The sequence below is a fragment of the Octopus sinensis genome, linkage group LG2, assembly GCF_006345805.1.
Source record: "Octopus sinensis linkage group LG2, ASM634580v1, whole genome shotgun sequence".
NCBI classification, from domain to species: domain Eukaryota; kingdom Metazoa; phylum Mollusca; class Cephalopoda; order Octopoda; family Octopodidae; genus Octopus; species Octopus sinensis.
The window spans coordinates 79,463,748-79,491,742 of record NC_042998.1 but is presented as its reverse complement, the minus strand read 5'-3'; the positions used below and the strand labels follow the sequence as shown (position 1 = coordinate 79,491,742).

Sequence of the window (27,995 nt, the reverse complement as noted above, 5' to 3'; positions counted from 1 at the left end):
AGTCACCTAGCAATGATCAAGAAACAAAGTTGCATCCCCAACACAACATACCACTGCAAACACTTTATGTCATGCAACCGATACAAAGATAAACTTGAAGACCAATAGATCTCTAGAACATTGAAAATGTTTGTATTCAAGATAAAAACCAGCAGCATGAAACGTACATACTTCACTACCAACCTCATGACCCTCCCTGATTATATATATATATATATATATATATATATATATATATCTTGCTTATAACATGCCTTAACACACTTTCAAACATGTTAAGAAAAACTTCATTGTAGGTGACCCATTCTGGTACAAAAACAATAACAAACACCATATCACAGCTAAATGTCCTTTGTGGTAAACAGCACAAATAAAAATGAATACACATGCCTTATGAAAAACTATTCAACTTCTGCACACTTTGCTACTACAACAGTATTGCTAACATTGCTCCAAATCCCTTGGACTACAACAACAACAACACACACATACCCACACAATCAGTGGGTAAACAGACACTTTCTTGAACTTGAAAAGTTTGGTTGAACTACTTTTGTCATAAGACAAAATTACAGTTAACATGGTCTCAAATGTAGATACTGCAATACATACAGTTCAACTAAATAATTGTAGAAGCATGCAAAAAGACGCATATCTCATGGCAATATAAAAATGTACAATCCTTACAGTATAACTGAAATTACCAGCCTGATTAACACTAAAGATATCAAAACACTACACTCTAATGCATCATACAGCTTACATCATCATCATTGTTTTCTGTGCTGGTACAAGTTGGAAAGGTCTGTTCCAACACAGCATCCTGCCATGCATATAGTATTCAGCATCAAGAAACTAGATAAAATATGAAAACTCACAAATTATATATGTATGTGTGTGTATGTATACATATACACAACAAAAACGTGTGTGTTACGTATGGATGAGGACAGCTGTGTGTTCCACACTCTAATTGTGGAAGGAACCTGTGGAAGAGGTAGACCCAGGAAGTCATGGGATGAGCTGGTGAAGCATGACTTTCAAATGTTGGGCTTCACAGAAGCAATGACAGGAGACTGATACCTATGGAGATATGCTGTGATTGAGAAGACCTGGCAACTAAAGTGAGATTGCAACCATGGCAGATGCCAGTGTTGCATGTCTGGCTCATTTAAAAGTACCCTTGGTGCATCAGGCGATATGATATGCTTGAAAAAACCTGTTGAGACAAGTAAAACCAAAATGTAGCTGTGGCCAATGTCCTCTGACTGGCTCCCGTGCCCGTGGCACATAAAAATCATCATCCGAACATGGCTGATGCTAATGCCCCCTGACTAGGCTCATGCTGGCGGCATGTAAAAAGCACTATCTGAGCGTGATCGATGCCAGGGCTGCCTGACATGCTCCTGTGCTGATGGCATGTAAAAAGCACCTATTACACTCTCGGAATGGTTGGCATTAGGAAGGGCATCCAGCTGTAGAAACATTCGCAGGTCAGGTTGGAGCCTGGTGCAGCTACTGGCTTTCCAGACCTCAGTCAAACCATCCAACCCATGCCAGCATGGAAAATGGACGTTAAATGATGATGATAATAAACCATAAAATAAATAAAAACACTTTCCTAAAATTAGTTGCAAAATGCATATGCACAAACACTAAAGAAACAAACTGTTTATCAAAGTAGAGGTACAACATTACTCCAGTATGAGATCTGTGAATCCAACCTCTTAAGTGATTCGCATTTAATTTTTCTTTAAAATTCTGTTCTTTGTGAAATAAGAAGGAAGCTTTCATTTTTTCACCCACTTCTTTCTGTCTTCTGCCCAGACTGATTTTTATGTAGTCTGTCCTAATTTATTCAGATGCTGTCGTTTTTGTGTTTCCTGTTGGGGCACTTTGTGTAATTAGGCAATACAAGTTTCAAAAGTGTGTTTCCCCACATTTACTCACATGGTTTACTACTAGTCTTTTTCTTTTTTCTTTCAATGGATCAGTCAAAGGAGAAAAGGAAAACTTATGACCTTCTTCAAAGTTTGTGAGGCTGTGAGTGAAAGTTATCAGACAAGAGTGTATGTAATAGAGTGAACCCTACTAAAGTTATCTAAGGAGGTGTTAAAGCTATTTACACTTCTGCCAGCAGCTGTAAACAGTGAAAATGCTAATCTATTGATAACGAGGTTTACAATAAAACTATTCAGATGTAATAGCAATTTCTTAATATTCTTTGCTACTCTAGGCACAAGCCCGAAATTTTTGGGGAGGGGGCCAGTTGATTAGATTGACCCAAGTATGCAACTGGTACTTAATTTATCGACCTCAAAAGGATGAAAGGCAAAGTCAACCTTGGCAGAACTTGAAGCCAGATTGTAAAGACAGACGAAATACCGCTAAGCATTTTGCCCAGCGTGCTAACGTTTCTGGCAGCTTGCTGCCTTAGCAATTTCTTAATATTATTATATGCAATTCAGTGATAGTTATGATTTTTTTAAAAATATCATATTTAAGGGGCAGACAACATTGGTTAAAAGCAATAGAGATTATATAAGTGGACTGTAGTCAGCCATTTCTTAAAAGCAAATTGTAATAAATGTTGTTGGGTGTATTATTGAAAAATTTTAGTTCTTCAATTAAAATTTCTATTTTTTATCTGAATATATCATTTGTCGGGAGCCACAAGTAGAGTGCTGCAAGATTCTTAACATTAAATAACGATGGTTTCCAAACATAGGCATAAGATTATAGACATATTTGGTAGGTATGTAGTCAGTTAAAATAACCCTCATTACATGGCTGGTATATTTTTCATCAACTTTAGAATGATGAAAGCCTAAGTCTATCTTACCAAATTTGAACCTTGACTGTAGTTGGATATGAGTTAAAATTGTGAAGCATCTTGTTTACAACTTGGCTGGTCCTACTCACGCATGCATGGAAGATGGGCATTAAATGATGATGATAGTGATCTTAATAAACCTAAAATAATGAATATTAATTTTTCTTTTTATTCAACATTATTTTTCTTTTTCTCTCACTTTTACAAAAACATAAGATTGCTGTATTATTAAGATGTATAATTAAGGAATGCCACCAGTGAAAAATATCTGACAACCATTGTGTTCTGCTGTATATATTGTAACATACACTGGCAACATGTGTCACAGTTAAAATAATTTTATGTCAAGAGTAATCTTTGGAGACCAAATGAGTATAAATGTATTGCTAATGCAGGTCTGGTTATCATTTATAAACAATGCTTGCATGTTTATTAATTGTGCCCATTGCCATGTTTGCTATATGTCTAAAAGGCAATTTCAATATAGGTTACTTATTTTGGACATTAAGAAATAGTTATTCTTCAAAGGCTGTCTTGGTATCAAATCCTAATTATTGCACAAATATTACAGAAGGCTTTTGTTGTTACTTCTACAGTTGAAGAACATTCTGTCATATACTTACTTTCTGATAATTTATCTGCTTTTTCTTTTCAAATTTGTAAACCAGTTTCTCAGTGACTACTCTGATGATTTTAATTTTAATCTTTTCCATTTGTACCATAAATAATTTGTACCATTAATAAGGACATTGGTGTTTTTTATTTTCACAAAGGATTTCTTATTGTAGGAATATTATTAATCCTCGATAAAGCATTGATAAGGTATTGGAATGGCAAATTTGAAAGTGCTCAGGCTATATAAATACTTAAAATTATTGTCTGTTTTTTGCAGTAAATGAATACTAATTTACTGGGCTTATTTCATTCAACTACATCCACTCCTTAAATTTGTAGTCTAATCAATGTGAAAAACCCTTATAAATCAGTGGTAATATTTTTCTTTTTTTGCATATTGGGCTTGGTATAGTTGAACAGCTCACCTTAGACTACTGTGATTCATTGTACTTTCCCCCTTGCTAACTTTAAATTCTGAATCCTTTTTCCTTCAGAGACTTTATTTTGTTTATTAATCTCACCTGTTCAACATTTAGTAAAAATTAATAATCATTTAAATGCGCGATACCAACCTGTCTGACACTGGTTCTGTTATGAATGAAATAACTCATATTTTAATTTAAACTTTCCATCATAATTTTAGTCCTTTTTGTTATGTTCCAAACGTATTTAATCTTACTATAATGGGCATTACGTCTGTCTGTTTGTGCTTTCTTCATAGTCAAACAGCTGGACCAATGGTCATGATGTTTTTTTGGATTATGAAGGAGGTAATCGGGAAGGTATTTAGCAAAAAAAAAAAAAAAAAAAAATTATTATTTAGTGGATATTGAAGGTAACTGGTCAGTTTCCAGGTGTAAAAAAGTAAATAAAAATTAAGGGGGAGATAACTTAGTAAAAGAAATGATGGGAAGTCAACTTCTCACTATAATGGGCATTATGTCTGTTCTTTTTTCACGGCCAAATGGCTGGTCATGATGTTTTTTCAGGATTACTAAGGAGGTAATCAGGAAAAAATGCGAAAAAGTATGATTTTTAGTGGACATTGGGTTTTGGGTTAATAAATTGCCTTTGATTTTTTTTTTTTTGTTAAAATTCCGGTGACAAGGATTAACTTTGGATTCCCTGCCCCTATAGTTTGTGAATTTAGAGGGTTTGGATTTGCAATACTATCCCTTTATTTCTCATCGTAGATGGGCAGATTACTAAAGATTCTGCTTGCGCATTCACAGCAGACAAGGCACAGGGCCAGACTTCAGACCGTATAGGTGTACTTTTACCCATTCTGATGTTTACACACAGCCGGTTATACGTTGCTATGAGTAGGGCAACAGACTCCAGTAATTTGAAAATTAGTGTTGACCAAACAGAAAATATCGTCTACAAAAAAGTTTTGTAATCATATTGATATTATCAAAAGGAATGATTCACAATTTAAATAAGGACATTTGTGAACTTTGAATGTATAAAACAAGTGTAAAATAGTGTAAACAACTAAAATAAAAGTATATCTAAATAACATTTTTTTCTTAATACTCTTTATGTAGTGGTCGAAGGACGTTGTGGCTTTCGTTAGGTGTGGTCCCCATAACCATTCAGGATACAGAGGCTAGGAGCTTATTTCAGTTTGGGAGTGAATCATCATCACATGTCACTTAGTCGCAAACACATGTCATATAGCTGCAATAGAATGCTGTATCACCAACAATAATGGGATTTCTGTAAGATATCACCTAGTAATCTACCAAGTCTATTTACACATTTTTCAATACATACTGCTGTTATGATTTCCCTCCCTCATTTTATGCCACCATCATAGATGGGTAGATTGGCTACTAAAGGTAATTAAAGGTTATTTTATTAAATCCTTCAAAATTCTGGATTATTTTCAAAATAAATTGAAAAACATGGATATTATATGGTCATGAAATGGTTAAAAAGACTAATAATGCTAGTGCTTAGCTCCAGTTTAATAACATTAAGCAGGTGTGTGTGTGTGTGAGAGAGAGAGAGAGAGAGAGCTAATCCTCCCTCTGGATAGGTGCTAGTCTACAGTAGTTAAGCTTCCTAGATCTGATCCTGTAGAACTAAGAACTAAATCACTAAATGGATGCACAACAAAATTCTTGCTCTAGATTTACACTCTGTTCAAATACTGGAAATTTTCTGAACCGTTTACATTTCTATTCTCTGAGACAACTAGTAATACTAAATACTAGTTTTTCTTCATAGGTCGTATTTGTATTTTTAACCTAGTCTCATTTGAGTTTACTCAACAAGCTTCTGTTTACCAGTCATTCGTTTTTAACTTGTTTCCAGAGTGTCAGAATTCTGTTAGACAAACATTGGCACAGATTCCTTCTTTTAATAGTTGTCTCTGAAAATTTTCAGTACTTGAACAGCATATAAATTTAGGACAAAAATTTTGTTGTGTATCCTGTTGATGCATTTTATTCAATATGCTTCAGCTTATTGTCAGGAACCAGGACCAGATGTGGGAAAGTTATTTCCAATGGACTTTTATGATTGTTGCTACAGCTGTAAATTTTTTTTTTTTTGCTGGCCACATGTAGTGTTACAATATGTTATGTACAGATACATGTACACAAATGCCTGTATATAATATTTCAAGTGTTGTTTATTTCCATATCGGAAATGTATATAGATGCACCTGTTCATATCCAATTGGATGTGAAAGTGTCATGGAAACTACATAACTATGACACTTCATAACACCGCAGGCCAGTATGAGCCAAGGAGGCCTTTGGCTATTTGACCTGCTTGAAACCGCAAACAAATCATCCTCAATCACACACGCACGCATGCATACATGGATGCACGCGTGTGAGAGAGACATCTTTAATATTGCATATTCTGGATCACATATCAAACTTCAAAAAAATAAAAATAAAAAATAAATTGGTTGGAATGCATTTAATTATAGGTCTGCTTAATCCAGGCTGATTTTGGGCTAAATAACAAGAACCAGGCCAGTATTAGTAGAGTGGTGTCTAGTTGTTTTTCTAGTTAACATTAATGTAACTATTTCAGTTTGGGTTGATTATCATCACATGAGTCACATTCTTCGTAAAGAAGCTCAAAGCAAATTACCATAGCTGGCTTTTCTTCTACACTTATGATCTCTCACTACTACTAATTTAACCTAAATAATATTTCTAACATAGGCACAAGGACAGAAATTTGGAGGAAGGAGAACAGTTGAGTATATCAACCCTAGTGCTTGACTGCTACTTTTTTTTATTGACCCTGGAAGGGATAAAAAGCAAAGTTGATTTTGGATTTCAACTGAGAATGTAAAGGACTGGGAAGAAATACTGGAAGGCAGTCTGTTGTTTCTAATGATTCTGCTAATCCTCCAGTCTAAATGTAACCGAAATGATAAAAATAGTTATCATCTTGCCATTATAAAAGTGTTACAAGAAACTTGAGTTGATAGCATGTCAACCTTTTGGGAACAGCTGTGAGTTTATATTCCATCAGTGCAAGTTGCACAATGCTGCACCACAAGTAAAACATAAGACAGATTCTTATATTACTGAATTGACTCTGAAGCAGAACAAGTAAGAAAAGAGAAAAAAAACATTTTATACATCCTGTAGCTCAGTACCTTCATTGTGATTACTTGAAGCACAGATAAGATTAGTTGACAGAAAGGACATCAAGGCATACAATACCACATCAGTAAGCCACGTTCTCTTCATGGTTGTGTGTGGAAGGAGAAAGACGGGAAGCAAAAAACAAAATGATGGTCATATATAACCTTGTCATTTTAACATTCACTTTTCTTGGGATGCATAAGAGGTACAGCAGCATCAAAGGAAGGTTAACTGGGAAGATAGCTTTTGTGTGCAGCAGATGCACAGGGGCAATAAACACCACAGATGCTCAGAAAACTGATTCCATCATATGCCAGGGGGAGAAACTAGATGTAGTTGATAGCTTCCTCTACCTGCTTGACCAAGTCTGTAATGAGGGTGGATGCTTGGAGAGCATTGCCTCTAGAATAAGAATAGGCTGGGCAAAGTTCAGAAAGCTCCAACCTTTACTGATGACAAAGGGCCTCTCACTCAGAGTGAAAGGTAGATTGTATGATGCATGTATGCAAACTGCCATACTACACGGCAGTGAAACATGGGCTGTGACTGCAGAGGACATACATAGGCTTAAAAGAAATGAAGCTAGCATTATCTGCTGGATGTATAATGTCAGTGTGCACACATGACAGAGTGTAAGTGCCTTGAGAAAAATGCTGGACATAAGAAGCATCAGATGTGGTGTGCAAGAGATGACTGTGCTGGTGTGGTCATGTGCTGCATATGGATGAGGAGAGCTATGTGAAGAAGTGTCACTCCCTAACAGTGGAAGGAACTCATGGTAGAGGGAGACCCAGGAAGACATGGGATGAGGTGATGAAGCATGACCTTCGAACATTGGGCTTCACAGAAGCAGTGACGAAAGACAGAGGCCGCTGGAGATATGCTGTAATTGAGAAGAGCTGGCAAGTAAAGTGAAATCACAGCCGTCACATAACCAGCCTATTTAAAAAGTACTTTTGAATCGCTGGATGACATTCCGTGCTTGAGGAGACCTATTGAGTCAAGTAAAATCTAATCAGATCACAATCAAACGGAAATTGTAAATGTGGATGATGCCAGTGCTGCTTCGGATCACTGGTCTTTGTTCTTTGGTGCACCTTGCTTATGGAGTGGCTATGCTTTACACTGTAAAGCCAGTAAGAAAAATGGTGCAATCAGGCTCAAACTTCAATCATGTGACCACAATAGTACCAACTATAAGCATGCATGCGCAGAAGGCAGTGTGATCATAGTAAAGATATGTTATGGTGAAAGTGCGGATAATTTTTGACTTCCCCTCGTATATACAAATAAAATTTTATGTCTGGAGATGGGGATTTTCATGTGAGGTAGGTGAGTTTTCAGTGTTCCACCCACTTTTTGCTATAGTTGTTTGTCATCTGGCACTCACAGCAACAAAGAAAACGAGCCATCTTTGTTACCCTTGAAAGGTCATCTCCTGGCAAGACTTAAGAGGCTCCTCTTACTCTATGACATCTGTCTCTGTTATAAATTATAAAGTGGCTGATCTAATTCCTGTTGAAGTTGTTTTTTATTTGTTCACTGTAAAACTAATTTCAGCTTTATGAAGTTATGAAGCATGTGCTTTCCTGTATAATCACTTGATTTGCTCAAATTAACAGCCAAATATTCAACTAATACTTAGATTGATTACACACCAGCTCTTATAATCTGTCTTCTTTTTTGCACTGCATGCATACACATGTAGACCCAGACACACTTTATAATTTAGATGATGGCCAAGTTTTATGCAAAGTAACATGTGGGGAGCAAGAGAAAGGATTATTGTGATGGTAATGCAGTGGTAGTTGACCATAAGTAGATTAATATAGTTTAAGCTATAAAGCAGCAAGCTGGCAGGAACATTTGTATGCTGGATGAAATGCTTAGCGGTATTTCATCTGTCTTTACATTCTGAGTTCAAATTCTGCTGAGGTTGACTTTGCCTTTCATCCTTTCAAGGTTGATAAATTAAGTACCAGTTGCATACTGGTGTCGATCTAATCAACTGGCCCTCTCCCCGCAAATTTCGGACCTTGTCCCTAGAGTAGAAAAGAATAGTTTAAGCCATGTCTTGTAATTGTTTTTGTTATTTGTTTTAGATGGTATTTAAGAGTGATCAAAAATAGCTCTGAGTACTTATTTGAATTTTCTGTACTTATTTTATCTCGGTCCACTGAAGCTAGTTAATTAAGTTAGCAGTGTAACTGATAGTGAAAGTTAGTCTTTCTACATTCTACAACTACTAGTTTTATCTTTTCTCGGCTTCCTCTCCCCCTACATACGAGGGGAGAGATTGAAAAGTTCCTGGCTTTAAGAGTATCACAAAAAGCCTGGTTGGAGGCCCAACCTTCCAATTTTTTTTGCAGGGCTTTTGCAGGACTGCTGCATTAAGTGTGTGAATCTAAGAGAGTAATATGTTGAATAAAATAATTAACTGATTAACTGTATTTTCTTTTACCTACCAAAGCCAGGAACTTTTCTGTGTCCCCTTGTATAAACCTAAATATAATTGCCTAAAAGCCTCCGTAGTGCTTACCATTTGTTTCATGACAATAAGTGGATGAGAGATAATTGTCCTTCTGAACAAGATGGGTCAGCCTATGACAGGTAATAACATCATATGGTCTGGTATCTATTTTTGATAGCTATACAATGTAGAGTAAAATCTTCTGCCTTGACACAACAAAACCTGTAAGCATATGTGAATCTGTGTTCTCTTAGCAGATAGTGTAGTGCCTTTTTTCATCCAAACTTCTCATCTTACAAGGAACAGATATAGTTTTGGAGTAACAGATATTTCATTGTATTTTGGTAGTACAGTTCTCATTGCTCAGTCTATCTAATTCTTTTGGTTAATAAATATCAAGATTATCTATGATTGTTACATGACATTGATACAGCACATATGCTAAAATTTCACTACACACACACAACACACACACACACACACATTATAAACATTCATAAGTTGATGTGCCAACCCTATGAAGGAGCCTCTAATTGGTTGCTTGACTTATTAAAATTAGTTGTTAAATCTCTTTCATATCATACTCTACTATCTTAAAAAAAAAGGAAGGAAGGAACGATATATTAGTTAAGGTAGTCCTAGATACGTTTATATCTAAGAAAGACTGGATGGTCATTATTAGAATTCTTTCAATCAGAAATCTGTTCAAACTAGGCTGTCATGTGGTCACAAAAAAAGTGGCATCTGTACTGGAGATTCACCCCATCAGGTGGACATAAGACTGTGACTATATAAATCTATTGGGATTTTTTTCGGTTTGATTGGCAGTTTTTTCTAGCGGTGTCATATGAAATTGTCACCCATAATTATGACCCTAGTATCGATCTATTGCATTTCAATCTGTTTTAGGGTTGGTTAGGACTGGGGGGAAGGGTACCTTTCTTTCTTCACAAATGTAAATAAACCCAATCTGTTTCTTAAACGAGGGACATATTCATATGGCACAGAATGTTTTTTTTACCTCAATGGACATCATTGATTGGTTGAAATTGCAGAAATTGAAGAAAAAAAACAACAAATATCTTACAAACTATAGAATTTTCTCAATAAAGCCAAGAGAAAAAGATGTTTTATAAACACATTCTACCAGTATACAAAGTTAAAATTTTTTTAGTTACCTAGAAATTATGTTAAAAACTGCTGTTCAAACCGAAAAGATCCACCTATTGTGTACTGACACATTAATATAGATCTTTGTCTTGCTTTAGGTCTCTGACCTTCTTGACTAGTCATAAAATCAGTTTTGTAAAGATTATAGTGCTGAAATAAGGTGAATCAACTCCAAATATATGAGTGGAATTTCATTCATTCTTGAAAGATTAAAGAGAAATCAGCCTCAGCTAGGTTTCAGCTAAGCAATAGAATATACATTCCTATAAAACTATAAAGCCTCTTGTTACTATATTTTTGTTGAAATACACTGCCTTTGTTTCCTTTAAATTTTGAAAATAACAAAAAATTTAATAAAATAACTTTCTCATTATTAAAGTGGGTATATGGAATATAAATTGACGCAAAATTTTGATGGAAGATTTTACTTTAGATCACTTTAAAACATTAAGTTTGTACCTTAGAATTGGGTGGTCTCAAGCAGGTTGGTATCAAATGGATTAAGCTGAGGAATGTACCAGAAGTACCAACACCACTTATCCTAATGAAATGTAATAAATATTTTCTATTATGATTGGACATACTATTTGAGTAGTGAGAATTATTTAGCGTCATGGGCACAAAAAAATTTCTATAGTTCTAGTGTCATTATAAAATGTACCTAGAATACTTCAGTTAAGTGGTTGATGAATGGGTGGGGACAAGGGGTTGAAAAAACCCTCATGTTTTGATGAGAAAGTGACAACCTCTCTAGTGTTGATGCCATGATAAAATGCACCTAATATACTCAGTGAAGTGGTTTGTTTTAGGAGATCCAGCTGTAGAAACCAAGGCAAAAGGGAATGTACAAGTGAGATGTAGTTCTCTGACAACTCTAGGAGGCCAGTAAATCCAAATGAGAATTGACTTGGACAATGGTGATCTAACCCATGTGGAAAAAAAAAGAAAGAAGCAGATCTATGATGATGACAAGGATGGTATTATCACTGGCAGAAACGTTAGCACACCGGGTGAGATGCTTAGCGGTATTTTGTCTGTTGTTACGTTGTGAGTTCAAATTCTGCCGAGGTTGACTTTGCCTTTTATCCTTTCGGGGTCGATAAATTAAGTACCAGTTACGCACTGGGGTCGATGTAATTGACTTAATCTGTTTGTCTGTCCTTGTTTATCCCCTCTATGTTTAGCCCATTGTGGGTAATAAAGAAATAGGTATTATCAATTAATAATAAAAAAAAGAATAAATGGAAAGTCAAATTGTTATTCAACTCTTAGTTCAGCTCTGGTTGAGCAGACTGTGGACATATCAATGTCTTGTCAAATGTTTAGATATGATCCTCAGCACATTGGTTCTGAATTGATTTTTTTTTCTCATTTAACTGTTTTATACTCAATATGTACAGGACTGCATTATCTAATGTACTTTTTTTTTGTTTTAGAGATAGGGCAGTTTGATTTGAGGGAGATTTGGCTGCTATTTCTTGAAATTTGATGACCATGTAAAGGCTTTCTCATTGGCTCATTGAAATATTTGTATAGCAATCTATTTATAAAGTAATAAACAGTTTGCCTTGTGAAAAATTCTATATAGGTGTGCAGACAAGAGGTCAATGACTTTACACTGCATTGCTTATTGTTTATGTTGTAGAGGAAAGTTGAGTGGGTTTATTAACTGCTGTAAACATACTGGCAATGTGAAAAGAACAAACCAAGTGGAAATTAATAATAATAATAACACTAACAACTATAACGATAGTTTAAATTAAATTTTTTTTTTTTTTACTCTAGACACAAGGACTGAAATTTTTGGGGAGGAGACCAGTCGATTAGATCAACCCCCAAAATGCAACTGGTACTTAATTTATCGACCCTGAAAGGGTGAAAGGCAAAGTCGATCTTGGCAGAATTTGAACTGAGAATGTAAAGGCAGACGAAATTCCACTAAGCATGTCGCCCTGCGTGCAAACGATTCCGCCAGCTTGCCGTCTTAATAGTATAAAATTTTGGCACAAGACCAGCAATGTTTTTTTGGGGTGGGGTGTTGCATCATTCTGAATTTGGATTCAGAATGTAAGCAGCCGGAAGTAAATGCCACTGAGCATTTTGTCTGATGCAGTTATGATTCTGCTAGCTTGCCGCCTTATTAATGATAATAATAATAGTTGCAATATCTTCATAAAGGTGGTAGATAGCAAATTTAGTAGAATGAGTTCAAATCTTGTTGGGGCTAACTTTTACCTTTCTGGCATTGGTATATTAGTATCACTCAAGAATTGGAGTTAATTTAATCTTTTTTGCTCTTTTTCTCTGTAGGTTTGTGACTACCTGGTAGAAACATAATTGTCAGACAAAATACTTAGTGTATTTTTTCTGGTACTTTACATTCTGAGTTCAAATCCAACTGAAATCGACTTTACCTTTCATCCCTCTGAGGTTGATAAATAAAGTATCAGTCAAGTTCTGGGGATCAATGTAATTGACTACCCCCCCCCCCCAAAAAAAAATCCTGCTAATTTGTGCTAAAATTAGAAAATTGAGTGAGAGAGCAGTGCATGCCATCACTGTGTCACTGGGAAGCCCAATATACTCATCATGACTACTCCATCTGGTAAGGGTACATCAGGCACATGCATCATAACCATATGTACTCAGCATGGTGATCTCATGTCAAGATAAAAAGCGCATGACCTTACAGGTGGGGGCCCAGTTAGAATTTTCTTCAAGTAGCCCATCCTGCTCAAAAGGTCCTTGAATAATGGTTGTTTAAGGATGTTGGACAAAACCCCCATGTTTCCAGAGGTGAATTATTCAAACCCCAAAGAATTCCTCTCAACACATAGCTATGATGCTCCCCCACTACTTTTGCTCTTGATCAGAGATGCACATATCACGAGCTACCAAAGGACATGTTCAACTGGTTAAGGCAAACAACTGACAAGCAAATCTGTGGTATTGAGCAGAATATTTACTGTAGCCCATCTTTTACACCAAGACAAAACATGTACATAACACTTCCAATCAGTTAAGATCAGAAGCTATGAGAGCCAGTGCCTGGTACTGCACCAGGGCCTTTATTATTATTATTATAATAATATTAATAATAATAATAATAATAATAAATATTATTTTTATTATTATTATTATTATGGTGGATTATCAGAATTGTTAGAGCAATGAACAAAATACCTTGTAACATTTGTTCTGGTTCTTTACATTCTAAGTTCAAATTCTCTTAAGGTCAGCTTTGCCTTTCATCCATCTGGAGTCAATAAAATAAAGTAGCAGTCAAGTACTGGGGTTGATAATATTAACTAAATCCCTTTTCTCTAAAATTTCAGGCATTGTACCTAATTTAGATATTATTATTATTATTAAGGCTGCAAGCTGTTAGAATCTTTATTACGCTGGATGTAATGCTTAGTGGTATTTTGCCCGTCACTACTTTCTGAGTTCAAGTTCTGTTGAGGCTGACTTTGCCTCCATCCTTTCTGGGTTGATAAATTAAGTAGCAGTGAAATACTGGGGTTGATGCAATCAACTATCTCCATCTTCCAAATTTCAGGCCTTGTACCTTTAGTAGAAAGGATTATTATTATTAAGGTAGTGAGCTGGTGGAAATGTTAGCATTCTGGACAAAATGCTTACTGGCATTTTGTCTGTATTTACATTGTGAGTTCAAATGCCAGGATCAACTTTGCCTTTCATCCTTTTGGGGTCAGTGAAATTGACTAGCCCTATCCCCAACAAAATTACAAGCCTTGTGCTCATTGTTAAATCATTGTTATGTAAATGAAATCATTGTTATTCTTTTCATTTATTCATTTCATTGTTGTTCTGGTATTGAATTGCAGAATTGCATTCTGCAGCTTTAGGATCTAGCCCTTTTCTTACATTTCTCAGTTCCAAGCAAACAAGCTTTCTGTAGAGTCAAGAAATACACCTAGGCATTCAACATCTTCAACCAACCACCTAAACTTATTTGTATCTGCTTCTATGATAACTATTACAATTGGGATAATGACAATTTTACTGTAATTCCAAATTCTCTGACGTTTATATTTCAGGTCGTTATTTTTCTATTATGATGGTGGATTTGTAGAATGGTTAGAGTGTCAGACAAAAATACCTTTTGTTATTTCTTTCATTGTTCAGTGACATTTTGTCTCTTTATTCTGAGTTCAAATTCCATCGAGGTTGACTTTGCCTTTCATCCTGTCAGGGTTGATAAAATGAAATAAGCACTAGTTGAACACTGGGGTTGATGTAATCAACTTATACTGCCTCTAAAATTGCTGGCCTTGTACCAAAATTTGTAACCGTTATTTCTCAGCTCTTCACATTCTGAGTTCAAATCTCACTGAGGTCAGTTAAACTGATCAAAATCCTTATGAATTGTAGCTTTGGGCTAATATGATAAATTGCCATTGAAGGCAATATGACTAGATCAGAGTTTAATGAATTATACTGCATGTTTTTTGTGGCATGATATCCTGTGGTTGAGTTGAAACCCTACATGAATAACCATTGCTTACCAGTAATATACTGGGGTCAGATATATGGACTATTACTATTAAAACAAATGTTATTAGTGGGGCCTATGGTGTGACATTAAAATCTTGATTTAAGATAATACTTATTTACATTGCTTATGCACTTTGGGAAAAACCTGAATGTCAGCACTTGACATATATTATCTCTGGTGGCTCTTACAATACTCAGTGTGGCAAGTATTGTGGAGTAGTGGGTGTTAAATTCAGGAATTGTAGCAAGTGTAACTTCATTATTATTTATAACACTTGACATGTTTTGTGATACCTTTAGGAAAAGTATGCACATCATGACTTCTATTACTTTTGTTACTTGCAGGAATGAGGTAGGAATCACTACAGTAACGAAGATTCTTTCTAAGATCATGCTATGATACTGTGGCATCATAACATGTCTTTATGAGCATTTTATTTATTTTATTTGTGCTGAGTATTTTTCTCCTGATTTTTAAATAATATTTGTTGCCAAGTTGTCTTCATAGGAGGCTATGGAGTTCTTATCCTCCGAAGAGTGACCAGCTTGCCATGAAAGTTTCAGGGCAATCTCCTCAATTTTCTATGTATAAAGAAAATAACAAGATGTATTCATATTTACTTACTTTCTCCAGTAGGTGTTACAAACCAGTCTATCTTCATTAATCTTAATTTTTATATCTGCTACTTGTGCATACAGATGAAAGCTATATATATATATATTTGACATACCTGTATCTTTTGAATGAGTTTGAATTCACAGCAATTTTAACAGAGATGCATTAATCTTTTTTCATTTATGCTAAATCATAAAATCTTTTATTTTTGTTTTAATATTTTTCAGCTGGGTTGACATGTAACAATAGAGCTTTGTATCCTAAAACCCTGCAGCCACACTTGCTGGCAGCTAAACAGATTGGTTTTCCATCTCTCTCTCAGAAAACACTTATGTTAACCTCCACTAATTCAGCATGGTGGGACTACTTTCGACCACGTTTAGGGCCATTTACTCCCGGTAAGTCATGTGTTTTTTTATTTGTGTCTGTAATTTGTATTGTCTACTTTCCCTAGCAAAGTTAAATGAGGAAAATTAAAGTATCTGTACAGCTGTTTTTTTGCTTGAGGGGATAGTTCGTTATTAACTTTTAGCTTAGCAGTCAAGCATTTTAAAAATAATCTGTGACCCAATTCTGATCAGTGCAACTTGAAAATACAAAATTTGAACCCACTGCTACCAGTTCAGGTGGGTCCATATGAAGTAGGTGTTGGCCTATTAACTTGAAACTCAACAATTTGTTATCCAATCACTCTCAACTTTGTTGTATCCTAACAAAGACAACCTAATCCACAAATATGTGTAAATAGGTACTGCATAGTATAAGCAGAAGTCAGACATACAGTGCAAAGTTTGTATACTTCGGTGAAGGTAGTAGCTTCACTAACTCCTATAAACAAGATGCTGCTGTGTTGCAAATTATCTTTGAACCTTTACCATAAATTCACCCTCATTCAAATCCTGCAAAGCTGCTATTTCATCACAAGAGTCACTGCAGATCAATTATGACCTTTCTTTCCAAGTTTTCATTTCCTTCCACTCTTTCCTAAATATAAAAGTGGAACATAATAATATTCCTGGTCACTAGACAGGCTAATCCTATGAGGATAGGTACTTAATATCTGTTCACCTACCAAAGTAGAACAAGGAAAAGTCATGGTTTCATGTATCCTTGTGTTATTGGAACTCTTCTGTTTGACTTTGTTTCATTATGTACTGAGCAACCATGTAGGTCACATTACATACTACTTTAAGAAATTAGTATTTGTAGTTTCCTCCTCATCATCATTGTTATTATTAAGGTGGTGAGCTGGCAGAAACGTTAGTACGCTGGGTAAAATTTGTAGCGGTATTTCGTCTGTCTTTACATTCTGAGTTCAAATTCCGCCGAGGTTGACTTTGCCTTTCATCTTTCAGGGTCAATAAATTAAGTACCAGTTGCATACTGGAGATCGATCTAATCGACTGGGCCCCATCCCCCAAAATTTCGGGCCTTGTGCCTAAAAGATTATTATTAAGGTGGTGAGCTGGCAGAATCGTTAGCATGTCGGTCTTCACATTCCGAGTTCAAATTCTGCTACGGTCAACTTTACCTTTCATCTTTTCTGCATCAATAAGTACCAGTTGAGTACTGGAGGTGATGCAATCGACCCCCCCCCAAATTACTGGCCTTGTGCCAAAATTTGAAATTATCATTATTAAAGCAACAAACTAGCAGAATCGTTAGCATGCCAGGCAAAATGCTTAACGACATTTCATCCATCCCTTCATTCAGAGTTCAAATTCTGCTGAGGTTGACTTTGCCTTTCATCCATTAGGAGTCGATAAAATAAGTATCAGTTGAGCACTGGGGTTGATGTAATTGACTTATCCCCTACCCCTAAAACTGTTGGCCTGGTGCCAAAATTTGAAATCATTATTGTTATTATACTGTCAGTATTGTCTGTGGAGCTTCAACCGTTGCTTTCTATAGAGGTTTAATTTGAATGTGAGTGATGATAATACTTGGGACCAATTCTCTGTGTTGACATTAGGATTACGAGCAATTTTCAAAAGTCGTGGGTCTGTTAGTTCTACAGAAGTCATTCTTTCTTAGGATAAACTCTACAGATTTGGTTGTGGTGAAGCCAATAGCAACTGAGTCTGTTGGAACTCTCCACACTCAACAAAATAACTAGTACAACTGTCAATTTATTGCCCTGTTCCAAAGTTAAAAATCATCAGCCTTATTATTATTATTATTATTATTATTATTTTAGCAAGTACTGCAGTGTAGGTGTTTGAAGCCACAATTTCTTCTCTCCCTGATAATTCCCTTAAGAAAAAAGCATGAAGCTTATTATGTCACATCACTCCTGCCTTTGAACAAGGTCTTGTGTCGTGAAAAGTAATAATTTATTATATTTTGAATTTTAACATTTTCATTTACCTGTAGCTGAGAAGAAAGGAAAACATATGATGCTGGCCTCTACTCATTGGAAACTCGAACGGATTGTTGCTATCAGCCTTCTGGGAACACTACCAGCTGCTATAATTAGCCCAAATTCTGTGACAGATTTTCTTTTAGTGACTTCATTTCTATTACATAGTCATTGGTAAGGAACGAGTTCTTTCTATTTTGTTTGTTTAAATATATTTTTTTTAATCTGTGTAATAAACATTCAAAATTTTGATGACTACGGGATTCTTATCTTCTGTTGTTAATGATTCTTGGAGAAAACCATGAACATTACAAAATGAGACAATCTTATGTAGTTCCTGCTGTAGCCAGTTATCTACAGAAAGATGGTCTTTACTAGGCTAACCTGCTGTTCTGAGTCATTTGGTGGTATACAAACCAATTAGAGCATTACTTCGCTTTTCCATTGTACACTATATGTGAAAGGATAAAAAATCATACCGCAGCCATTTTTTTTTTTTGGAACAAGGTACATAACTCTGCTTGACACGTATTAGCTGACTGATAAAAATATTAAAGTGGTTGCACCAAAAGTAGTTGAACAGAAGAAAGAGGCTCCAAGTCTTAAAACAATAAAAAATTATCTTACACATGAAAATTCAAGGAAATGGATGAGAGTAACATATATTTGAGTAACAGGTTTTAAGCTTCTGGTTTCATTCCTACACATCAGTAAAATCCTGGTATGGTTGGTAATGAATAGTACTTATTTAAGTAGCATTCAATATATCAGATTAATTCAGTGAACTATAATTTTTTCTTGTGAACATTGGTTTTGTGCTACTTTGCAAAATCAATGCTTGTGTGTGACATGCAGCAAGATTGTAAGCTTCTGCAGCACAATTTCAGTCAAGATGAAGTCAGCCACTTTGCTTATTTTACAAATACCTCTCCCCATAGCGTCATCATAAATATTATGATAGCTGAGTTACCATAGCGTTCAGTTTTGTAACCTTGCCAGAAGAAACTGATATTTCCATTTAATTCTTTCATGTCACAGTGATATGTAAATCTGTGAATTGTTTGACCTTTTTTAATCAAAGATTACTACCAGTGAGTGGTCAACTATTTCTAGTATATCTGTTCTTGACTGATAGGTGAATAGAGGCAATATAGGATAAATTGCTCAGTACAGAAATTTTAAAACATCTGCAGTGGAATTGAATTTATATCTTGGAAATCTTTGAGTCAGATTACTTATCCACTGCCATTTTTTTCAAAACAATGGAATGTAATATGTATGAAATGTAATGACATTTTAATGTTAGGTTAGATCAATCATCTTAGTGCAAAAGTCTTATTGGGTAAAGGCACTGACTTCACAGAGGTCCAGAGTGCTTTACCTCTCTCATACATTACAATATTGGCTTTTTTTTTATGGTTCGCTGCTCTTCCTATCACCAGGTATTTTACAGAATGTACTGAGTGCATTATATCATGATACCAGTTATAAAGAGATTATGTCCTCAGTAAGACAAGACTAAAAGATCTTAACATTATGCTTTCTCTGCTTATTCACTAACCACTTTATATAGTGCACTGGATGTATTTTATCAATGCATTAGTATGAAGAGTTGCTGTGTACATCATCATCATTGTTTAATGTCCATATTCCATGCTGGCATGGGTTGGACTGAGGTCTGGAAAGCCAGTAGCTGCACCAGGCTCCAATCTGATCTGGCAGTGTTTGTACTGCTGGATGCCCTTCCTAATGCCTTATGAATAAAGAGTACTCACTATGCTAAGTTGTGTACTTTCCCTAAAGTGAATAGAATAGAAGAGAAAGAAAGAAGTGTCAGAATGGTTGGTTGAAGAGAGGAAAAGTATGATGGTAAAAGAACTGAATGATTGAGGTGGAGGGAGAGTGATGGGTGACAATAAGAAGGGGTTAGGTGAGTGAGTGATGACTGGCTATACAGAAAGGGGTAATGATAGAATGTATTGGGTACAAACAGGTCAGTGCAGTTTCTTATACATAGAGCTTGTGATGGGTATGTGAAGTAGAATGATGAGGTTGGTGGTAGTTGTTTTTGTGGTTGAATGTATGTAGTTTCTGCATTGTCTATCTTTCATGAAATGAGTGACAAAAGTGACTGGGTGATGATGGGAGTTAAAATGTGGGTGAGTGGGGAAATGAAATATAATGACAATAAAATATAAATATATAACTATGAAACTTATGAACAAACCTAATGTCATTTAATTTTGTTTCTTCTTTCCAGGGGTATTGATTCAATTTTGCAAGATTACGTAGCAAAGTATATTCCTTGGATCCAGAAGGTTTGGCTGCTTGTCAGCATTCTTGCAATGGCTGGATTACTGCATTTCAACTACAATGATATTGGCGCCTCTCGTGCTTTGCTCTTACTATGGAGTATTCATTAGTCCTGAAATTGTACTCCTCCTACTCTGCCGCCCACACCACCCTCTCAGTACTACTCATTCAGCACATGCACACACATAAATTTATGCAAACACACACACACACACACACACACACACACACACACACATACAGTGGAAATCCTGTTACTTACACATAACTAATATATAGGAAATAGAAATCAGCTTCCATTGGAAACCTCACTGCAGAATTTTTCACTTATTTTAGCTTGTGTATGTATCTGTGTTTATTATTATTATTGTTATTATTATTATTGAAGGTGGCAAGCTGGCAGAATTGTTAGCATGCCGGGCAAACTGCTTAGCAGTATTTTGTCTGTCTTTATGTTCTGAGTTCAAATTCCGCCGAGGTTGACTTTGCCTTTCATCCTTTTGGGGTCGATAAAATAGGTACCAGTTGAATACTGGGGTCGATGTAATTGACTATCCCCCCATCCCCTAAATTTCAGGCCTTGTGCCTGTAGTAGAAAGGATTATTATTATTATAAAAACTAAGATAGTGGAATAGCAGAAACAATAGTAGCACACTGGATTGAATGCTTTACAATAGTTAATTCCACCTCCTCAATTGTCTGAGTTTTAATTTCATTGAGGTATACTTTGTCCTCCATTCTATCAGGCTTGATTCAATAAATGTCAGCCTTGTACTGGGATCAGTTCACTTAACTGTACCACTATACTATCTGTTGCTTTGCATTAACCTAAGAGATTATTATTTTTGGCAGAGAGCACTTGTGGTTCCTTTCTTTCTTACACAAACACATAGCCTTAAATTCTTACTCTTTTGGTTATAAGTTCTCTAGAACTTGCCCACTCATTATAATTTACATTCTACACACAAATAACAAGCAAATTGTAGATACTTTAACACTAATTGATTAAAACCCTGTCAATTTGTGTATGTATATTATGGAGCTGCCTTACAGTTGTATTTAAAGTGTTTATATGAGTCATGTCAGAGACCCTTTAAAGTTAGATTCCTTTAAAGGTCAAAGGTTATACTAAGGTTTGTTGCTGGAAATGAACTGTGTGAGAAATCTTGCCATGGTATTTTTATTGGTGCATTTTTGTACTCTAATGCAAGGCTCTTATAAAGTTGGTTCGTCTAGATATTATTTTGTGAGAAACTCTGACAGTGTTTTGGTCTGAATGTTGTTCTTTGAAAGTTCAGATAAAGGTTTATGAGATGCAAATGCACTCTGTTGAAGATTTGCTAAAAGGTTTGTTAGTGCTAATGGACCATGTTGCAGGCTGCTCATTCAAGAATTTGTTGAGGGTAGTGTACTTTGCTGCAGATTTCTGCTAAGGTTTATGGGCACCAACGTTTTCCATAGAGTTAATGAGGCCACTGGATTCTTGCAGAGATTTCTTTTGAGCATTTACCTAATATATATATACATATATACATACATATATATATATATATATATATATATATATATCCTAGCTGGTGGTTTATGTTTATCATTTCTGTTTTTAATTTTTTCTCCTTAAAGTGAGATGTAGATATAGGTATCTTTATGAAGGAGATAGTTTATACTATGCATGTGGCTTTTATAACATCCCTTTAGTTAATTGTTTTTGGTTGAGAAGAGGAATTTAGTTAAGCTTTTTCTTAGGATATTTATTGTTGGTGTGAATGTGTTCTGCATTAATAGAAGGGGATCTTTCAGATAAATTAATGAATAAGAGAACGTGATCTTATTTGGCTTAAGGATACATGTTAACCAGTATTTTGCTGGCTACTTTGTTAGTTTTCTTTGTCAAAAAGTAAAGTTATATATTTTCCAGAGGACTTATTCCAAGGACTTATATTTACCAAAATTAACAAAACCTAGCGGAGATTGTCATCCATGTTGTGCTAATCTGGTAGAATATTCCAGTAAAGCATTATTCTGAACTACAAATTTCTGTTCTTTGTACCACCAATGTACTGCAGAAATTTATTTACTTTTTTTTTTAATAAATCAGTCTTAAAGAGATTAAACTGAAGATAGTTCTAAATAATTGCTGTTTTGTTTTGTTTATTTTGATATGATACAGTAATGGTTACCTGGATTAGCTGGCACACCAATTACAGACATAACTCAGATGGACCAGTCTGATGGAGACAGGAAGTATCTTCAATGTGCATTTCATTAGCATTCAATGGTACTTGTATGGTAAATGTTGGTTGGGAGTTTCCCTGCTTTGTTCTTATTGAAACAATGAAAATTAACACGGGAAAGGAAACATTACCACATTTAATTAATTCTCTATTAAATGAAGCAGCCTCATAGCTATCAGTCTTGCATACATCTCCTTTCTGCTACTTCAATTTTTCTTCTTGTATATATACCCATTTTCCATATTTGTTCTCTTGTTGTTTAATGGTATTCAGAAGATTATAATCTGGATGCATAAGCATGTGATACATGATTCAGAAAATATCTTCATAGTTCCAGTTTCAGTCCCACTGCATGGCACCTTGGGTAAGTATCTTCTACTATAACCTTGGGCTGATCAAAGTCTTGTGAGAGGATTTGGTTGACAGAAACTAAAAGAAGCCCAAAGTAAACTTTCTATGAAGCAATGGATGTATATTTGAAGATACACCACCACCTCCACAAAAAAACCCCCAAAACCTCAAATATTTGGCAGAAGACAACTTATTTTTCTCTTATATTAAAAATGTTACAAAATAAAACTTGAAAAATTATTAATAACCCTCCATGTAGTGTTTCTGGGTAATTTGGAATGAAATATAAGGTTTATTTATTTTGATAAGACCACAATTTTACCTTTGCTACAAAAAGTAAACTATCGCACATTTTAATATTAATATGGACATCAATTTAACTAGTTTCAAGTCTTTTTTTTTTATCAGGGATTTTCAATCTCTTTGTCACTTGGTACTCCTTAGTTATATATGACAAGTTCCTGTGTATCCATAAAATTATATTGATTTTAATAAGAACTCTAATCAATTGTGAAGAATTAAACAAAGTGGTCACATCACAGGTTTCTATCTCTGTGGACTGAACAAGTGGGATTTCATTTGTGTCTACTACTCTTAGACCTTCAGAAAAAGAGTACGTCTTCTCTCAAAGCAGAGGTCAGTAACTAATTGTGTATACAGCTTGGACGCAAACTTGTCTACATCAGTTTTAAAAAATCAATACTTGTTAATTCAAAATAGGAAAGTCCATGCAGTGGCTGTGTTACCACCATATAGCAGTTAATTTAACATGCCAGATTTCTTATATCTGAATGGCATATTGCTGTTATTGGTGGGTAAAGCAAGTTATATTTTATATTTTTAAGGAAATTTTAAAAATAACCCAGCTGACTCCAGGATCCAAGGTAATAACACTGGAGTAAGTTTTCCTGTTGCTTATCTCAAGTCAAAAGGAAGATTTGGAAGTCAGTACTACACACCAATGAAACCTTTCTTAGCTATAGAGCTTGGTACAGTACAGATTGATAGACTGAACTAGCAAGTATCTTCATTATAGATGGTGTGTATTGCTGGCAGTGGAGTATAAATTATTGATCTTTCAGATGAATCTGATGTAATTTTAGCTACTAACAAACTTTGTTGATAGAAAAATGGTATACTTGATGGATTTTATTCTAGTAAGCAAATACTAATTGTCTTAACTTTATAGAAGTGGGGTTAACATTTGTATTAAAAAATATCATTGGGATTGCTTCATCAAGATTCAGTTAGATTTTAGGAGAAATTGTGTAAATGAAGATCTAAAAAGAAAATATGGGCAGTGTGACTTTTATGTAAGTAGATATGGTAATTAAAATTTTTCTCATTTGGGGAAAAAGAAAAAGAACCAGAAGCAGTTGTCAGATTTTCAAATAAAAGGGAAAGTAATATCAATAAATTAAGAAGGAATCTATTAACCCTTCCGGCCATATCCAGCTCAGAGTCAATCTGTTTTATGTTCAAACTGGACAGTGGCCTCTCACACCTACACTAAGATGATCATTTTAAAAATAAACAATTACATCACTAAAATCTTATGAGATAATGCAGGATAAATTCAGGATGATGTGAATAGATAAATATTACTTTTGACAATAATCTGAATACTAAAGGGTTAAACTTAATTTGTGTGCTGAAGGGGAAAGTTATTTGCAGGTAAGGGACAACTATGGGCAAGTTATGGTCTTATTGGACCATATCACCTTGGTATAAAGTACTTATGATTGCTTCATTAGCCGACAAATACTTATATATAGAAAGTTACAACTTTTTGGTCAGTATCATGTATATACTGTTACTAGTATATTTCCCACTATATTGAATTGTGCTCCTTCTACGTTTTTGGTGAGAGATATGAATTCTATTTTATTGGTCTTTAAAGGATTGAGATACTTGGTGCCTTGGTGTATTCAACACCAGAATTGATATTAGTGCTGGTGCCACTATGGAGCGATTGGTGTTTTGAAGGGCATCCAGCTGTGGAAACCATGATAGCTCTGGTCAACCCATACCAATATGGAAAATGGGTGTTAAATGATGATATTGTACAAGATTTTACTGGAGTTTGTTTGTCAGCATACATGTTAATAATGAAGTACAGTGTTAATTAATACTTCATTCATCTTTTAGTTTATTTCTGATCATCAGTCTTTTGTGAATCTTGGACTGTGACTTGTCCAATGGTCTTAACTGCTGTAATAATTAACTCAAATTACCAAACGGTGGGTAATTTATTGATTTGTAAGCTAATAAAACAATGATGTCAGTTCAGGAATAAGAAAAATTGTTGTGGTTGGTGCTGCGTAACTGGCACCTGTGCCAATGTCGCATAAAAAGCCCCCACTACTCTCTTGGAGTGGTTGGCGTTAGGAAGGGCATCCAGTCGTAGAAACCATGCCAAATCAGATTGGAATCTGATGCAGCTCCTCAGTTTTCAGTCAAACCGTCCAACCCATGCCAGTATGGAAAATGGATGTTAAATGATGAAAGTATTGCAGTTTTTACTCTTTCCACCAGAGCTGAAACTCCGTGTTAATGTCACCTGAGATATTGGGCCTTTATAAGGGATCAAATCTCTATGTAGCACGTAGTTCAATAGTTGAATAAGATTTTGTCGTGTTATTTGGCAGGTACTTAAATTTGTAAAATTAGTTAAGTTTGGGGCTTAGGGAGCGATGATTTTGCTTTTTTAGGGCATTTGTTCAATTTATTCAGAGTTACCTCCCTGTTACTACCTCTAAATTCACTAGATTTCTCCAATCGTACGAGCGTGTGCACACACACCATATATGCGAAATAGTGAGGACTTTTGGTTGGTAACTGCGGAAGAATGAGCATATCCACATTTTGTGTGTGTATGTTTTTTCCCTGTGTTCTTTCGTCATCCAGCGCAATATTTTACTCCACATACACTATATATATAATCATGCTGCCGTTAAGAACATTTTGGAAAGTTTTATTTTTTTGATATATTACCGGAGATTATATGAGCATTCAGGAGAATTGTCTATGAATACCACGCTCACAAATTTTGTGAGGTCAGACGTATAATCTAAAATATAGTTTATTTAGCGAAGTCATCGAGATGAATATAATTGATCTGAAGACAAGTTGCAAATTTTGGCACAAGATCAGCAATTTTGGGGGAGGGATAGTCGACCTCGGCGGAATTTGAACTTAGCGGCATTTTGTCCGTCTTGCCGTTCTAAGTATTTTACCCGGCTTGCTAATGATTCTGCCTGCTCGCCACCTTCTCTGCGCAAAACTTTGATATCAAATTTTGGCACGAGGTCAGAAATTTCGGAGGAGAAGCGAAGTCGAATACATCGATCCCAGTGTTCAGCTGATCAACCTCGGTGCAATTTGAACTCTGAACGTAAAGATAGGTGAAATGCTGAGCATTTTGCCCGGTGTGCTAACGATTATTGCCAGCTCGCCACCTTATTTCTGAACCAAACACTGAAAACATCTTTTATGTACTCATGTTATGACTTCTGAGTTACTTCCCTTGGTCTTAAATCCTGAAGTTGCGAAAGCGTTCAGCAAACCATTGACATCTCACTAGAAGCTAATTATGTTTATTTAAACACTTATGTTTCTGAGGTTGATTTCCTCGGTATAAACATGAGATAACACTGAACAGAAGATAACTTAGGAATGCTATCGGTTTGATATTCACCAGCCAACATCCATCTGCTGCTGTTCGTTGAACAGAAAAATGTATAAGTAGGTTTAACATGAGGTGTTCGGATTACATTTACTACTTAATGCAGTTTTTACAATCCTTGTTTTACAATCAACTCATTTGATCTTAATTCTCCGCTTGGTAATCACAGTTAATGAGGGAGAGTTCTATACGATTGTTCGACCAGCTAGAAGTAGCAGTTCAATTCTTTTCATATCACACAATTCTTTTTATCTTTTTGAAACTTTGGATCTCGAAGCAAATGATATTGTAAATAGATAATAGAGTGCTACTATAGCGATATTTGCTTCGAGATCCAACGTTCCAAATAATTATTCTTTCGAAGTTTATAAAAATTCTTATGACGTCAGCGCGCGCATGCGCCACACACATTATTTTCTACTCTAGGCACAAGGCCCGAAATTTTTGGGGAGGGGCCAGTCGATTAGATCGACTCAATACGCAACTGGTACTTAATTTATCGACCCCGAAAGGATGAAAGGCAAAGTCGACCTCGGCGGAATTTGAACTCAGAACGTAAAGACACGAAATACCTATTTCTTTACTATCCACAAGGGACCAAACACTGAGAGGACAAGCAAGGACAGACAAACGGACCAAGTCGATTACATCGACTCCAGTGCGTAACTGGTACTTAATCTATCGACCCCGAAAGGATGAAAGGCAAAGTCGACCTCGGCGGAATTTGAACTCAGAACGTAACGGCAGACGAAATACCGCTAAGCACTTCGCCTGGCGTGCTAACGATTCTACCAGCTCGCCGCCTTACACACACATATATTGACTGGAGGTTTTTTTCTCCACTTTAGTTCTATAGCTGAGAGTGCTAGTAAAGCGGTTAATTTGCACTCAAATCAATTTCTTTAGATTTCCAGTTGGAGCGTAAATTTAGTAATTCAGATGCAGTAGTGCCAGTTACTTGTAAGTCCTCAGAAACTTGTGAGGTTGGAATGGTGATCAGTTTTAAAAAAATTATGTATCAATAGGCGCAGGCGTACTGTGTGGTAAGAAGTTTGCTTCCCAACCACGTGGTTCCAGGTTCAGTCCCTCTACGTAGCGCCTTTGGTAAGTGTCTACTGCTAAACCTTCGGGTCGATCAAAGCCTTGTGAGTGGATTTGGTAGACAGAAACTGAAAGAAGCCCGTCGTATATGTGTGTGTGTGTGTTTGTGTCT

The 27,995-nt window shown here is 35.6% G+C and overlaps 1 protein-coding gene and 1 long non-coding RNA gene across 3 annotated transcripts in view; one reads left to right on the top strand and one right to left on the bottom strand.

The window, feature by feature from the left end:
• Positions 1-20,822, top strand: part of LOC115231667 (succinate dehydrogenase [ubiquinone] cytochrome b small subunit, mitochondrial) — a 43,141-nt gene extending 22,319 nt beyond the window's left edge. For both annotated transcript variants that reach the window (XM_036514417.1, XM_029801640.2), the window contains 3 exons: positions 16,067-16,237; positions 18,213-18,372; positions 20,459-20,822. In XM_036514417.1, coding sequence (XP_036370310.1) covers positions 16,067-16,237; positions 18,213-18,372; positions 20,459-20,621 — 494 coding nt within the window. In that variant the 3' untranslated portion in view covers positions 20,622-20,822. The remainder of the gene's footprint in view (positions 1-16,066; positions 16,238-18,212; positions 18,373-20,458) is intronic.
• LOC118768276 lies at positions 202-23,103 on the bottom strand. Its single transcript, XR_005004105.1, has 2 exons — positions 22,978-23,103; positions 202-238 (listed from the first exon to the last, which is right to left on the bottom strand). It is a non-coding gene; the product is annotated as an uncharacterized LOC118768276 (long non-coding RNA).
• Positions 23,104-27,995: the final 4,892 nt, after the last annotated feature.